The 15,115-nt window shown below is 50.0% G+C and overlaps 1 protein-coding gene across 8 annotated transcripts in view; it reads left to right on the top strand.

The window, feature by feature from the left end:
• The window catches only part of GREB1 (growth regulating estrogen receptor binding 1), a 128,157-nt gene that overhangs the window by 100,168 nt on the left and 12,874 nt on the right, over nucleotides 1-15,115 (top strand). For 6 of the 8 annotated variants that reach the window (XM_088796291.1, XM_074331694.2, XM_088796294.1 and 3 more), the window contains exons 18-25: nucleotides 340-679; nucleotides 1,574-1,689; nucleotides 3,631-3,830; nucleotides 5,143-5,244; nucleotides 7,217-7,842; nucleotides 10,179-10,281; nucleotides 12,682-12,840; nucleotides 13,825-13,967. In XM_088796291.1, coding sequence (XP_088652417.1) covers nucleotides 340-679; nucleotides 1,574-1,689; nucleotides 3,631-3,830; nucleotides 5,143-5,244; nucleotides 7,217-7,842; nucleotides 10,179-10,281; nucleotides 12,682-12,840; nucleotides 13,825-13,967 — 1,789 coding nt within the window. The remainder of the gene's footprint in view (nucleotides 1-339; nucleotides 680-1,573; nucleotides 1,690-3,630; nucleotides 3,831-5,142; nucleotides 5,245-7,216; nucleotides 7,843-10,178; nucleotides 10,282-12,681; nucleotides 12,841-13,824; nucleotides 13,968-15,115) is intronic. The other 2 variants (XM_019750957.3, XM_088796293.1) reach the window with 1 other exon arrangement.

The following is a 15,115-nucleotide window of genomic DNA, read 5'->3' as shown; positions in this document are numbered from 1 at the left end:
TAACTGGGCATTTATTTTATTTATTCATCTGTTCATTCACCGCACAAATATTTATTGAGCAGCCACTATGTGCCAGAGAAACAACAGCTACGACAAACCTTTTGTTCCCAAGCTGGAAATCACAAAATAGTTTACGATTTAACTTCTAAGGAAGGTTTCTGTTTCAGCTTCGAAAGGCCGCACGACTTGTTTGTAACCTGGGAGTTGCCCGTGCCTGGCGTGGCGGATGACGGGGGCTACCTGTTTGCCGAGGGAAGGCCCTTTTCCTGCGGAGCACCCTGGACGTCCTTGGGCTTGGCCGGGCCCGGGGTCACGGCCTGGTCTGTCTGTTTGTTGCAGGTTCCCCCGCCTGCACAGCGCGGTGATCAGGACATTTGTTCTTGTGCAGCACTACGCAGCCGCCATGATGGCCGTGAGCGGCCTCTCGCAGATGAAGAACTACACGTCGGTGGAGACGCTGGAGATCACCCAGAACCTCATCAACTCCCCGAAGCAGTGCCCCTGTGGCCACGGGCTCATGGTCCTGCTGCGGGTGCCCTGCTCGCCGCTGGCGGCCGTGGCCTATGAGCGGCTGGCCCACGTGCGAGCGCGGCTGGCGCTGGAGCAGCACTTTGAAATCATTCTGAGCAACCCCAGCTCGGGCATCACCGTCGGGAAGCACTTCGTGAAGCAGCTCAAGGTCAGCCCTATGGTCAGGGACAGGAGGGGCGTGGTGACCAAGGGGATGGGGGAGGCAGAGGGTGACACACTCCTTAGCATTGCCGTCCATGATGTCCTCTCCACACCCCGCCACCCCGCCAGCCACCTCCCTTGCCACAGCCCTACCGCCGTCTTTCAGCCCAGAGGTACCAAATTATAAATGCTACCCCCTTGATGTTTCCCCAAACACACTATCTTGCTATTTGAAACTGCTGGCTGTAGCATGCTTTTCTTTCTTCCGGCGGTGCATTACTCCTCCTCTGTTTAGCTAGTGCCTGTCAGCCTGCAGGACTCGACTCAGTGCCTTTTCCTCTTTCAGGAGCTGCCCCTCTCCCACACTTGGGGCCCTCCCCCACACCTGGGGCCGGTTGGGTGTTCCCTGTCTGTCACCTGGCTCTTCTCCAGGTGATGGAGGGCAGGAACGGGCCCCAGAGATCTCAGCCCCCCAAACCTAGCACAGTGGCTGGCACATAGCAGCTTCTCACTAAACCTATGAGTGATGGAAAATGCAGAAGGGTTAGAAAGACGATTGAAACAATAATTGAGTAGGAACTATGATCGAAAGGCACAGTGCCATGATTGAGGAACACAGTCAAAAACATTAGACACAGTTTAGGATATGTGCCATCCCCCAAAGATCATTCAGTTGGCAGGTGTTTCTTGAGCAGCCAATCCACGCCAGGCAGGGAGCTACGCAGCTAGGAGCACAGTGGTGAGCAGATGACTTACTTATTTGCAGTCCGGATAGCTTCCTTCTTCTCAAAGGATGTGGCATAAGGGCTTTAAGTCAGTAGGAGGCCATGAAGGTCCCCTAGAGATGGGCTAGTTGGGAAGTCAGGGGCCTTAGGTTTTATGTCTTCTTAATTATATGCAGATGTGGCAGAAAATTGAGGATGCAGAGTGGAGACCTCAGACGTACCTGGAGTTGGAGGGCCTGCCCTGCATCCTAATCTTCAGTGGGATGGACCCACATGGGGAGTCTTTACCAAGGTGAGTGGAAGGGGCTACACCCCTGGGCCCACAGCTGGGGGGTTTGCCAGGCCGGCCTTCCACTGTCTGACTCTAGGGGGCGCATTCACAATCTTGGTCACCAGAGGTTTGTATCTATCTTTATTACGAGGGTTTTCCAGCTGATGGCGGTGAAATGTGTCTGAGGTCTGGGCCCCATTTCCTAATTCTCTGACAGGTACCATTTGGGCTCATGAAGGTGTGGTGAGGGCTATTCCCAGGCTCTGTGGGGGGAGGGCTTCCCTGCTCTGGAGACAGGTTTGATGCCTCTCACTTTCTCCCCAAGTATGTGTGTGTGGGGGTCGCTGTGTGTGTTAGGGATGGCTGTTCCATTTAGGAACGTATCCGAACATTTTGGGGTGTCGGGCTACATTTCCCGCTGGGGTCTAGGCTGGTGTGACAGCTGGTCCCTCGTGGCGCAGGAGGTGGGAAGAGGGCAGTGGTTGATGCCACTCAGGAAGAGCCAGCTCTCCCAGCACACAGGGCTGACTGTCCCAAAGGCTGTGTTCCCCAGAGCCATCCCAGCCGAGCTGATGACAGCTGCAAGCCCGCTTGGTATCTCCCAGGGTCTCCACACAGAGCTGCACAGATCTGCAGACAGAGCTCTACACAGATCTGCAGACACAGAGGTTACTGGGCCTCCAGTAACGCAGTTGCTGGAATTGGTGGTGACAGGTTGGCTTTTAAAGATTTTCTTCAAACCCATGGAGAGGAGCGGGCAGCCATGCTCATGGCCCTTGCACGTCTTTGCTTGTGTAACAGAGTAGTGAGAGCTGGCATTTACTGAGTTCCTGCTATGTGCTGTTATTCTTCTAGATTCTTTTTTGTGCTTGATCTTATTTTACTCTTGCCACAGCCCTGGGGAAGGGTATTATTGCAGTGGTCCCCTATGACCGATGGAGAAACTGAGGCATGCAGAGGTTAAGCCAGTGTAGCTGACAGTGGACTCTAGGGCTGCCCAATTCCAAAGCCTGGCTTCTTTCCACTGGGCCACACGCCACTCACTCAAGGCCGCTGCACATGTGTATGCACAGGCCAGGAAAAGGGACTCCAAAGGTTTGACCTTGGTTGTTGCTATTTCACATGGATTAATTGTTCTATTCTTCAACTCCTTAAGGACTAAGACAATGTCTTTATCTTAAATGTGAGCAAGCAGTTACTGAATGCCTCCTTTGTATTAGGCTCTGTGTGAGACTTCTCACATAGCATTCACTCCTTGCAGCAGTAGTATTACTATCCTGTTTGCTAGGTGGGCAAATGAAAGGCCATTTGCCTGAGGCTGCGTAGCAGTACATTGCAGGACCAGTTGGAATCCAGCGTGCCTCTCTCCAAGCCCTTTGCTCTTCCCGCTGCACACCCCTGGGCCTGTCCTCTGCTTACTTCCTCCAAATGTTTCACTACTTGCTGATGTCTGTCTTCCCAGACGGGCCCTCATTTCCAATGTGATGATGACTCGGTCACCATCTTATCCCCAGCATCACAGTCCCTGGCGCATTTTAAATATTGATTGGAGAAGTAAATGTCCACTTATCACATGTAACCCTCACAGCAATATATTTAGATTGTTATTAATATTCATTCCCAAGATTCAGAGGAAACAATCCTGAGCCTCTGAGGAGCTGCACCTTTGTGGACGGTCCTGTCACTAGAGCTGGGCTTCGAGCCTCGTTTTAACTCAAGTCGGTGCTCTTTCGCTTACACGCAGCACTGACTAAATACGGGGGCGTGCCCCGGGAGACACCGTGACACCAACTGTGTTGCGAAGGGCTCTCGGTGATACTGTTTGCCTCTCCATCGGCACAAGTCCTCGGGCCCTAACGGGGAAAGTGGGCTGTGGGTCCTGCCCACCATCTCCCTCAGTGCCCAGCACGGCGCTCATGTGCACAAAGCCCCTGACAGACACCTTCTTCTGTTTCCTCCTAGGTCTTTGAGGTACTGTGACCTGCGGCTGATCAACTCCTCCTGCTTGGTGAGAACAGCGCTGGAGCAGGAGCTGGGCCTGGCTGCTTACTTTGTGAGCAACCAGATTCCCCTGGAGAAAGGGGTCTGCGGCGAGGCCTTGGAGAGCGACACAGAGAAGCTGAGCAGCACGGACAGCGAGGATGAGGAGCTGGCGACGGAAGGTCGGCCTGCGCTTGTCTAGACAGCTGTCCCCCTCAACGTGGCCTTGGCCAGCAGCTCTGGGTGACAGCTATCTAGATACGTCTTTGGAGGAAATGACAAATCTCTCATTCAGCTCAGACTTTGCTTCCCCCCCCCCCCTTTTTTTGATGGTATAAAAATGAAAATCCCAGTAAGTTCTTCCCAGCTCTAGGATTCTTAATGAATAAGAAGAAAAACGGAGATTTCTTAGGGTTCAGGTTCATGCTTTGTTCTGCTTGTTGGTGGAATTACTACCCAGTAAAAGATTCACTGGCTTATTGCCTCTATGTGAATCAACTTGACAATATGTGTCCATTATTTTGATTTATGAAAACAGGCCAGTTCATTTGCAGACTTGAAAATCCAACATCATATTTTTAATAGGATGTGTAAATCAGAGCAGTGTGAGACATTTGGTTGCAGTCAAGAGCATAGCGAGAAGAAACGAAAAGCTGTTAATACCAAAATGCGAAGTGTGTGTGGGGTGTGATGTAGTGCAGAGATGGAAGTAGCGTCAGACGACTGACTCCTCTTCCTCCTCCATCTGCTACCTGTGTGACGTTGGACAGATCGTGTCACCTGTCCTAGCCTCAAAGTGCTTCGCTGTAGAACAGCGATTGAAAGAGCTGCCTTCCTTGGCACTGTAGCACTCTGTCACAAACTGAATGGGACCCTGACATTAAAATGCCTCAACCTCCCTGCTGCCCGTGGGTGACCCACACCGCTGGCATTCCACACCCCACCTGTTTAGCTTTACCATTCTCTCCTCTCAACTCTCCAGCCCCCCTTCCACTGTACCCCATGCTCCTGGCCATGCCCAACTTGAGTGGGGCCCTGGCTGTGCTCTGCTCTTGTCACCTCTGAGCCCCTCAGACGCTTTCCCCACGGCTTTGAGTTCCCTCTCTGCTGTGCTTCACCTGGGAACCCCGGCTGGCCCTTCGGGGCTCAGGTCGGGGTCAGCTCCAGAGAGTTTTCTGACCCTGCCCTCCTGTGCTGGGTGGAAGCCTGGCCTCTGGGCTCCCAGGCCCCCCTCTCTCTGCACTCCTTACACCACCTTACAGATGCAGCTCACGGGCGGGAGCCCCCACTGAGCTGGGAGGGCCTCACTAGCCCACCCAGCATTTTACCCTGTCCTGTCAGTGCTCTGTCAGAGGGGAGCACCTGGAAGATGGCGGATGGATGGATGGGTGGGGAGAGATGACAGGTGTGAACACACTTTGTAAACTGTAAAGTGCTGGGCGAACATATGGCCAATGATTACAAGGCGTTTTTGGTGCATGTGTTTTGAAACAGGCTCCACGTCGGAGAAGAGGAGCCCCGTGAAGAGGGAAAGGCCCTGCTCCCACGACTCAACATCCTCACCCCTCTCCTCTAAGGCGTCCAGTAAGTCTGCAGGTGGGAAAGAGCCCACAGCTGGACCGTTTTCTTGAGATATCAGAGAATGAACAGAGATCCTTTATTTCACCCAGAACTGGAAAGAGAAGGGAATCTTTGAAGAACTGGATTTTCTAGATAGTAACCGTTTTCAGGACTAGGTCTGGGACTGTGAGGAGTTTGGCCGGACAGCAAGGTTCAATGGCTCCTTTCACGGGGGAAGATAGTGGTGGCAGAGGGCCGTCCTCCTCGGGGCTCCCCAGGTTTGGGGAATCAGCAGGAGAGAGGCTGAATGAGGTGTTGCCATGGAGTCTGAGGGCAGCGAGAAGTAGACCCAGAAGACTCTACCGAGGGGGAAGCATCAGGGGCAGCAGGGCTCACGGACCCCAGGAGCTGGACTGCACTTGTTGGAGGGAGCAGGGAACGTGGGTAAAATGCCCCAAGTCTGTGCCCTCAGGGACGCCTTGGTCTCTGGGAGCCATTAGGACCCACACACATGAAACAATATCAGACTCATTTATCCAGAATCTACTTTATGTCTGAATCCTGGCATTGAAGACAGATAAGATATGGACCAGCTCCCAGGGAATTCATGGTTCCTCATAAACCATGTTATGTGGCAATAGGGATGCAGTGTTTTTTGGGCACACGTATTCACACGAGGAGGGTTATGGTTACGGATATATAAGAAGTAATGAATTTTATCTCAGGTGGGGGGTTTTGGGGGAGGGGTTGGTCACTGCAGGTCTCAGAGAGTAGCTGACATTTGACAGGGACTTGGAAGAGACGGTATGGGGGGGGAGAGCATATGGGGGGGTGGAAACTTCACAGGCAAAGGAAGCTCAGGGCATGAAGCTGCAGGTGTCCTTGGGCTCAGTGAGTGGCCCTGCGGGGTGTCAGGGTGCAGGTGGGGGCCTGGCTGGGGTCAGGGTATGGCTGAGAGTTTGTGCAGTGGGGGGTGTCCTGCAGAGCACAGCAGGGGTTTGGCCTGCGGGCAGCTTTGGTTTCCTTTCTTCTTGCCCCTCCTCAAGCAGCCCATGGTAACAATGAGCCAGGTGGGCAGGGTGTCCCTCACAGGTGAACGCAGGAGATAGAGCTGTGGCCTTGACGTCAGCGCAGACGCAGGCTGCAGTATTGAGTAGGGCAGCCCTCTGGGGAGCTCGTGTCCAGAGGGGAGGCTGCCTGAGGTGTGGTCAGTGGAGTGCAGGCTGAACCACGTGTGCAGGGTGGCAGGAAGCCTTGCCAAGGGGAAGGGAAAAGGGGCATCGGGCCTGCCTGAGAAGCAGCCTCTCTCGTATCCTGGGAAACAACAGAGCTAAGGTAGAGGTGCAGCGTCCTGTCGGCCCTGCTTTCCTGGGGAGCCTCAGTTGTATATACCCCCATATAAAAGATGGGGGCTAGGGTGCTGCTCCTGTGTGTTCAGGTGACCCACACTCTCCTTGGCTCTCAACGTGGTCTGCGTGGGGAGGAGCAAAAGAAACTCCATACTCGAGTAGCTGCTGTGCGTGCTGCATTTCCTATCTTGAATTCTCCTAAAGCTAAGTGATGAGAGCATTAGAGGAAAGCCGACTGAGTCCTGTGAGTTTTGCTGCCACCACCGTGCTGGTGCAGATGTGAGACTTGAGCAGCAAGAGTCACAGAAAGGAAACAACCTGCCCATAAGCATGAGCGTAGGGTGAGCACCGAAGGGGAGAGGTTCTGGAACAGATTAGGGCAGGGGTTGCAGAAGAGGAGAGGGCTTTGAGGCAGTGTGCCGGGCTTTGGGGTGGGGGGCAAAGTCATACCATATAAGTGTCACCAGTTCTCTGTGCACAGCAGATCCTGGGTTTGTCATAGGACAGAAGAGTTTATATCTAACCAGAGGGGGAATTTTGTTGACAAAAATTCCCAGTAATTGTCAAGTAAAGGTAGTTTGTGCTGCAGAAACAGGCGTGCATCACGTTTTAGGACGGGTCTTTTCTGGGGCACGACTAACTCATTCCTCTCTCCCCAGGCTCTGCGCTCTGTGGTGAGTCCTCTGCTCAGCCTGGGGGGCCCTCGCAGGGGGAACAGGCCAGAACCCCGCAACCCTGCAGCCCTTCAGAGGAGGGCAGGGCCCCTGGTGACAAACAGAGGCTCCGAGCGAGCCAGGGTCCAGTGGTCATCAACAGGCACAGCCCTGGGTTGGCCCCCCAGCCTGACTCCGGCCTCAGGACCAGCCAGAAGAGCGTCCAGGTGTCGGTCCCCTCGTCGTCCTCCCAGCTCTCCTCCTCTGGCTCGTCTTCCTCGTCCACGGTGCCCGCTGCTGGCACGCTCGTCCTGCAGGCCTCCCACTGCTCCATGACCAAAGCCTGCCAGCAACCACCCGTTGTCTTCCTGCCCAAGCTGGTGTATGACATGGTCACCTCCACCGACAGCAGTGGCCTGCCCAAGGCTGCCTCACTCCTGCCCTCCCACTCGGTCATGTGGGCCAGCTCCTTCCGGCCCCTGCTCAGCAAGACCATGACGTCCACAGAGCAGTCCCTGTACTACCGGCAGTGGACAGTGCCGCGGCCCAGCCACATGGATTATGGCAACCGTGCCGAGGGCCGAGTGGACAGCTTCCACCCGCGCAGGCTGCTGCTCAGTGGGCCCCCTCAGGTGGGTGTGTCGTGCCCTGGCCCGGACTCCGTGGGGGTTCTTGTGCTCAGGCCAGAGGGCAGGTTTAGCACGGACAGTGGCCCCTTATTCGTCTTGCCCGTCCCATGGCAGAATCTTCTCTGATGGCCCCCCACGCGGATGGAGGTTGGGACCTGCCTGCCACCCTTGGCTGGGTGATTTCTGTCCTCTCACCTCAGCTTCTTCGTTTGTGTGATGTGGGAGGTTGAAGGGTTCTCTACGGGTACCCCTCGATTCTTCAGACTGCGATTCTGCATTTCCCACGTTATTTTGTTTGGTCCTCACGGCCAGTCTGTGTGATTTACTGGCTCTAACACTAAACGATTTTGGTGAAACATAACAGGGAGGCAGGAGAGCTGTCAGCATCCCAACTCTACCCCAACTCATTGCGTTTCCCTGACAACGAAAGGCCGTTTCACCTGTTAAGTGGCAAAAATCTGCGGAGTGTCTAGTGTGAGTTCGTGAGGAGGATTGTTGGTTGGTATGGTCTTAGGAAGGGCTTTGCCCAAACAGTGCAGAGGTGGAAGGCGGGCCCTGGAGCGGGCTGCCTGGGGTCGAATTATGACTCAAACATCACCTGATACCCTGGGTGGGTCCCGGCCTTCCCCGTGCACCAGGGTCCTCATCTGAGAATGAGGAAAGCGGTAGGACCCATGTCATAGATGAGAGCATTAAACCAGAGAATAGTGATAGGGCACCTAGAATATGACCTGACCATGGAAAGCATGCAGTGTCACCACTGTCCCCATCATCAGTACGTCACTGTCACAATTCGAGATGTGCTACCTTTGCACTGAGCATGTTCATTTTCAGGAATCTATCCCCAGAAATGCAAACCTACAAAAATGTGTACAAGAATGTTCATTTTAGTACTGGTTACGATAGTGAAAAACAAACTGGAAACAATTTAAATTCCATTGGTCAAGGTTGGTTGAATAAATTTGGGTACAACTGGATCATGCCATTGAACCTTAGAAAATTTGAGAGAGATCTCTACAGACTGGCAACAAAATTTCTCTAAGATATTGAAATTTTTTAAAAAGTTGCAGAATAATGTATACGTAGGGTAATATCAATTAGGAAAAACAATCAGTGTGTGTGTGTGTCTCTGTGTGTGAAAATGCCTTTTAAAAAAATCCCTAACAGAATAGCCACTAAATTGTTATTTGAGAAGGGGAGTGGGATTTGTGAATATTCTACTTCGTTATTGATCTATATTTCTTGAACTTTTAAGTGAGCATATACTGCTTTTTGTAATTATTTTTAAAATATGAAAAAACAAAAATGTTTTGAAAAAGTGAATTCCAGTTTCTCCATACCCTCACATTACTGGATGTTATCAATTTTTTAAAATTTTGCCTATTTGATAAGGGGAAAATAGTATTTTATGGTTGTATTATCAGTAAGGTTGAATATACTTTTATTTATTTATTGGCCATTGGTACTTCTTGTACAGTGATTTTTCTGGTTTCTTTATCCTTTCGGCCATTTCACTTTTTCCTTTTGCTTTGTAGGAGGTCTTTAGAGGTTATGGGTTTTAATCCTTTGTCTGTTATATGCATTGCAAATATTTTGTCTGAAGCTTCTGCTGGTTGTTTCATATTTTTTTAAAGTTATTTCCATTCATCAATATTTTTTGAGTACTTACTTGGAACCAGGCATTGAGGTAAGAACTTGGAAGGTACATTTCTAGAGTAACGGGAGGGAAGGGTTCTAGGGTAACTGACAGGCACCCATTTAGCCAATTGTGACCAAAATAAACCTATAACCAATAGTATACTGTCCTGGTGCTGGGCTGACAGAGAGGGGACTCTCTGACGCTATGAGAAAGAGAAGGAAGAAGAGAAAAATCACTTTCTTTCTTTTCCTGGACTTAGGAGGAGAGAAAGGAGTGCCAACTTTTTATGTCTTGCACAATGAATTTTGTTATCTTACTGTAGACATGTTGAATAATATAAGAACAGCGGGTTGCAATTTATACAAGACTCCTAAGAAATTGTTTTATATTGGCAGTGTACTTTTTTGAAGCAAACTGTCTTCAGCTTGTGATAAAGTCTGATTTCTAACAGCTTAAAAAATGTGGACAGTTAAAACGAGACCATTTACCTTGACTTATAAGCAGGCAGGTGTCCTGCTTGTGGCTGTCCATCTGTCCGCCTGCCACGTTTCTTTAGACCACATTCCCTCTCCAGGCTCTGATTTTAATTAGGTGAGATGTCTAAAAGAGGTAGATGCTGTGGCATGCCAGGTGCCCCAGCCAGGGCCAGCACGTAGGCCGGGCGTCCTGACGTTTGGCCGCGATTTCAATGTCTTCACAGATCGGGAAGACAGGCGCCTACCTGCAGTTCCTCAGTATTTTGTCCAGAATGCTCATTCGGCTGACGGAAGTGGATGTTTACGATGAGGAAGAGATCAATATCAGTGAGTTCTCCGCTGGTGACCCTCGGGCTTGGAACCAACTTCTCAAGTGACTTGTGTCTTTTACTTTCTAGATGGAATTCTCAGGCTGACAATCAGACTCACCCCAAGGGCCTTGTGGGGTGCTCTGATCTTTCCCTTGTGGTTGTTTTGCTCAATGTCAGGAGAGTGCCTGGGAGGCATTTGTGGGATAAAATCACCATACTAAAAATAACTACTCTTGACTGAGTACCCCCATGTGTCAAGTACTGTGCTAGGTAATCTACATAAATGACCGCATTGAATTTTCTGCACAGCACTCGAGGTAGATGTTGTTATTCCTGGTATGGGACAGATTGTATCCATTTCCTTGGTAAGTAACATGCTCAGGAGCCCAGCTGGGCAGTGGCAGAGCTGGCACTGACCTGGATTTGATTGCTGCCTCCAGAAAGCAGAGTTATCCATCAGGGGAGGTTCCCCGCTCAGGCAACTGGCATACAGGTCAATATCCTGGGGCAAAATGGAAATAGATGGTATGTGGGGAACAGCCTTTTCTCCTTGTTCCCGGAACAGAATTTACCCTGATTGAGGTAAGACTCCGAATAGCTATTTTATGCTAACTGTAGAGCACCGCCTCCATTTCCTCTTCATAGGGGCGTCCCAGTGGCGCGTAAGCTTGGTCTGGTAAATACACTTGTTGTTTGGGGAATTAAAATTTGTTAAGGAGTCCTGTCTGTATTGTAAAGAAAGGGAACCAATAGGCTGCCTGGCGTCTAAACAGCACTTTTGGGGGGTATACATTTAAGGTGTACAACTTGATATACGTGTACACTATGAAATAAGCACCACAATCAAGCTGCTTAACATATCCATCACCTCACGGTTTCCATGTTCACTGCAGCATTATTCTCAATTGCCGAGATATGCCAACAACCATGTGTTGTCCCTGGAGGTATAAATGCCCACCAGCAGATGAATGGGTAAAGACAATGCAGTGTGTACATACAATTGAATATTAGGCAACCTTAATAAAGAGGGAAATCCTGCCATGTTCATACACAGAACTTCTTCAGATGCTCTTGACTGTGCTTGAATTTTGGAGAAAATTTGGAACCGAGGAAGCCCACCCAGCCCTTGGTCTTTCCTTTGAAGGAGAGAGGCTCTTCCAGCTCTGAGTTTTCTTTGGTTTCCCCTAACAGTTTGGGATTATATTTCAGATGAAAATTAACTGTATTTCAGATGAAAACAGGCCCGTTGAGTTTCTGTCTCCTCACTTTCTGGCACACGCCAATGATAAAGACTGAATTTGAACCCAATTTTTTAAATTTCAAAGCCCGTTTTCTTAAATGCTCTCTTATTGCGGGTTTTCTCTTTGGTAAAAACTGGATAATTCCTGTTTTACAGGGTGTTGTGAAGATTAGATTATGTTACACATAGGAAACACTGAGCACCTAGAAATACACAATAAACATTCCTTTCCTTCTTCTTTCTTCTCCTTCTTATGAACATGTATTCTGCCCATGTATATAATATAGAAAGATAAATGCCTGTAGATAGATGTGTATATGTGTGTAATATACAGAGGGTGCCAAAAAAATGCATACACATTTTAAGAAAGGAAAAAACTGTATTAAAATTACGCTGATGGTAACCACTTTGAGCACCTCGTATAATTGCTGAAGTCAAACATGACTTGTATTCACCTTTTGTTATTGATATATTTCGAGTATCACAATTTTAATACAGTTTTTTCCTTTCTTAAAATGTGTATACATGTCTTTGGCACCCTCTGTATAATCAATGTGTTATATAATTGGGGTTGGATCAACTAGATTTTTTTTACGTTTTGACCAAAAAGCGTTTAGTGAGCAGCATAGACCACACCAATCATAATGTAAGGTGACAATGTGGCAAATGTAAAAATGTGCTTTGCGCCACGAGTGGTGTTGGCATCCGGAAGGAGAGAGCAGTGGGCTTGAGCACTTAGAAGAGGCTTTCCAGAGATGCAGTGATAGGAACTGGGCCATGTTGGCTGGGTAGCATTTACATAGAAGAGCAAGAAAGAGAATTCCATTAGGTTCCACCGGTGGTGGGAACCAGAGTGGTATATTTGGGGGATGGTGCTGGGGAGAAGCACAGAGCACACGGGGGAGGGGTAGGTATGCTGGGAGGATTGAAGTTAGTGTGAGGGTCAGAAGAACAAATCCATCTCATAAGAAACAGTATAAGGCTGTTCCTCTGGATAGAGGTTGATATGAACGCCTCTGTAGAACAATTCTGAAAATGGGCTACGTGCCAAGAGTCTTCAAGATCCAGTGGTGTTCCCCTAGTAACCCACAGACTCAGTAATACTTGTGCGCGCTTAAAATAAATCATTGTCACTTGCTGTTTTGTCACATATCTGTGTTTCTCCCAATCTTGTAGACCTCAGAGAAGAATCAGAGTGGCACTACCTCCAGCTCAGTGACCCCTGGCCGGACCTGGAGCTCTTCAAGACGTTGCCTTTTGACTACATTATTCACGACCCCAAGTATGAGGATGCCAGCCTGATTTGTTCACACCATCAGGCTATAAAGAGTGAAGGTCAGACGTTTAAATGTCCTGTGTAATCTTCTTCCAAAGTGCATGGGACTAGCCTCTTACAGGAACAGCCAAGTTTTGTTAGTGATTGCCTTGATTACCTGGTGGTGGTGAATTAACCAGCGGTGCCCAGGAGAGAGCTCAGGTCACCACCGCACTGGAAGAGGACAAGGAAGGGCTCCTCATGAAACCCATGAAGGAAGGAGACTTGCTGCACAGCAGGTGCTGAGAATAACGAGGACAGTCGTGGTGTTTGTCATGGTCAGAATATTCTGAAGGTCCCGGTTAATAGGGGATAAAAGACATGGATCTTTATGACCTGGGATTGGGGTAACAACAGGCACGTATTTCCCTCTCCTCCCTCGGCCTCGTTTTCTCCCTCCTCCTTCAGGGACCACTGACTTTCACAGTATTATGACCCTGCAGTGTTTCAGGGTCACCATCAGCAAACATAGACTGTCAGTGGCCAGTGTGATTATGAATGCTGACTAGGGAAGTCTGGTGAATGCAATGTGCGAGGAAAGTGCTCAGCAGTTTCCATTTCAAACGATAATTGTATCCTTATGGGTCTCAGAACAGATCACTTTCACTGCAGGGTCCTTCACAAAGGCTAGTCTCTCATGAAAGTGGTGCTAAAATCTTAATGCTGCCAAGTCACCTGAAAAAATGGGGACAATTCATCTGCATTACAGTATTTGCATATTACACCAGCAATGGATTTACACTGTCATGTAGCAAATCCTTGACTGTGTGTTGATAAAACTTACAGATGGGCCTGTGAGTCAGATGCCGCCGTGTGAACAGCCCATTACTCATCCCACTGAGACTATCGCTTCTGCCCCGCTGAGTCACCCGAGGGCCCAGGCAGCTAGAGGCGATCCCACAAACTCCTGTGATGGCATTTCCGGTCGTTTCCGTTTGAGTAGACAGGGGAGAGGACATTTGTTCTGCCTCCCACTGCTCTGTAACGCTGGGGCTTTCCTGCAGACAGAGGGACCTCCCGGAAGCCGGAGGACCTGTACACGCGGCGTCAGACGGCGCGAATGCGGCTGTCCAAGTACGCGGCGTACAACACGTACCACCACTGTGAGCAGTGCCACCAGTACATGGGCTTCCACCCGCGCTACCAGGTAGGCGGCAGGGCGCCGGGCGCACGTCCCGCGTGCCAAGCCCTCTGGGCGCTCCCGGCAGCTCTCTGCCGCGTGTTTCCCCTTGGCCAACGCTATTGTTTCCCTGTTCTATCTTTATGTTTTCCTTCCGGAGTGGGAGATGGAACGTTCTGGAAGCCCTTGCTTCCTGGTCTACTTGCATCCTCAGATCCCTTCAATAACCTGTGAGATGACCGCTGGCACTACAGAGCAGTGATGAGCCGGTTTCACATTTATGAGAGGCCCGTTCACTGACTGCACATGTCTTGCTTTTCTTTACGTCTTAGCGATTTTAAAAGTACAGTGCAGCAGGCACATCCTGAGTGCTTATTGTCTACCAGACACAGACCCAGAGGTATACTCATGACTCATCAGTCTAGGGACTGAGCAAAACTTCAGAACAATGTAAAGCCGGCAAGAGCAGTAGGGTTGAAACATAGAAATTATGTAGATAAGGAGAAGAGTTTGCATTTACTGAGCACCTAGTATGTGCCAGGCAGCGTGCTAGGCACTTTTTATATCTCAGTACTTCCCCACCTTTTTATGTGGTAGACGATGTCATTTGCCCTGGACACTGGCTGAATGGATAAGGCTACTGGCCCAGGGCTCTGGCTGTCCCAGGCTCTGGCTGGTCACCCGGGGAAGGTTTGTATTCAAGCCACACCTGTAATCTGTTCAAGGATACTGTCCTGTCTAGTTTCTTTTTTGATTCTCACTGAAACCCCATGAGGCAATAGTGTTATCCCCATTTTGTAACTGAAGATACTGTCGGGCTGGAGCAAAGGAGAGGATTCTGAAGAATCAATAAGACTTTGCCAAGGGGCCAAGGCAAGTAGAAGGAGAGGCAACAGCATGTGCACCAGGGGAGAGCTGGGGTCTCTGGGGGACTTAGAAGTGGTTTTGGTCAGGAATTGCAGGAGCATAAAGTGCTAGCGGTGGGAGGTCCCAGGAGAGGAAGCTGGGAAGGTGGGCAGAGGCCAGACCACAAAAGACCTGTGTGCTGTGGGGCAAATGTGGACTTTCCAGTGGGAATTCGAAGGAGGGGCCTGATGTGGGCAAAGCTATGTTGGAATAGTCTCTTAATAGACCCGAGGAGGTTTCCAGAGGGCCTGTGAGGCTGGTAATGTAGA

Source organism: Rhinolophus sinicus, chromosome 2 (genome assembly GCF_057876585.1).
Source record: "Rhinolophus sinicus isolate RSI-liver-muscle chromosome 2, RSI-T2T, whole genome shotgun sequence".
NCBI classification, from domain to species: domain Eukaryota; kingdom Metazoa; phylum Chordata; class Mammalia; order Chiroptera; family Rhinolophidae; genus Rhinolophus; species Rhinolophus sinicus.
The sequence above is the reverse complement of the archived record's forward strand: the minus strand, read 5'-3'. Positions and strand labels throughout refer to the sequence as shown.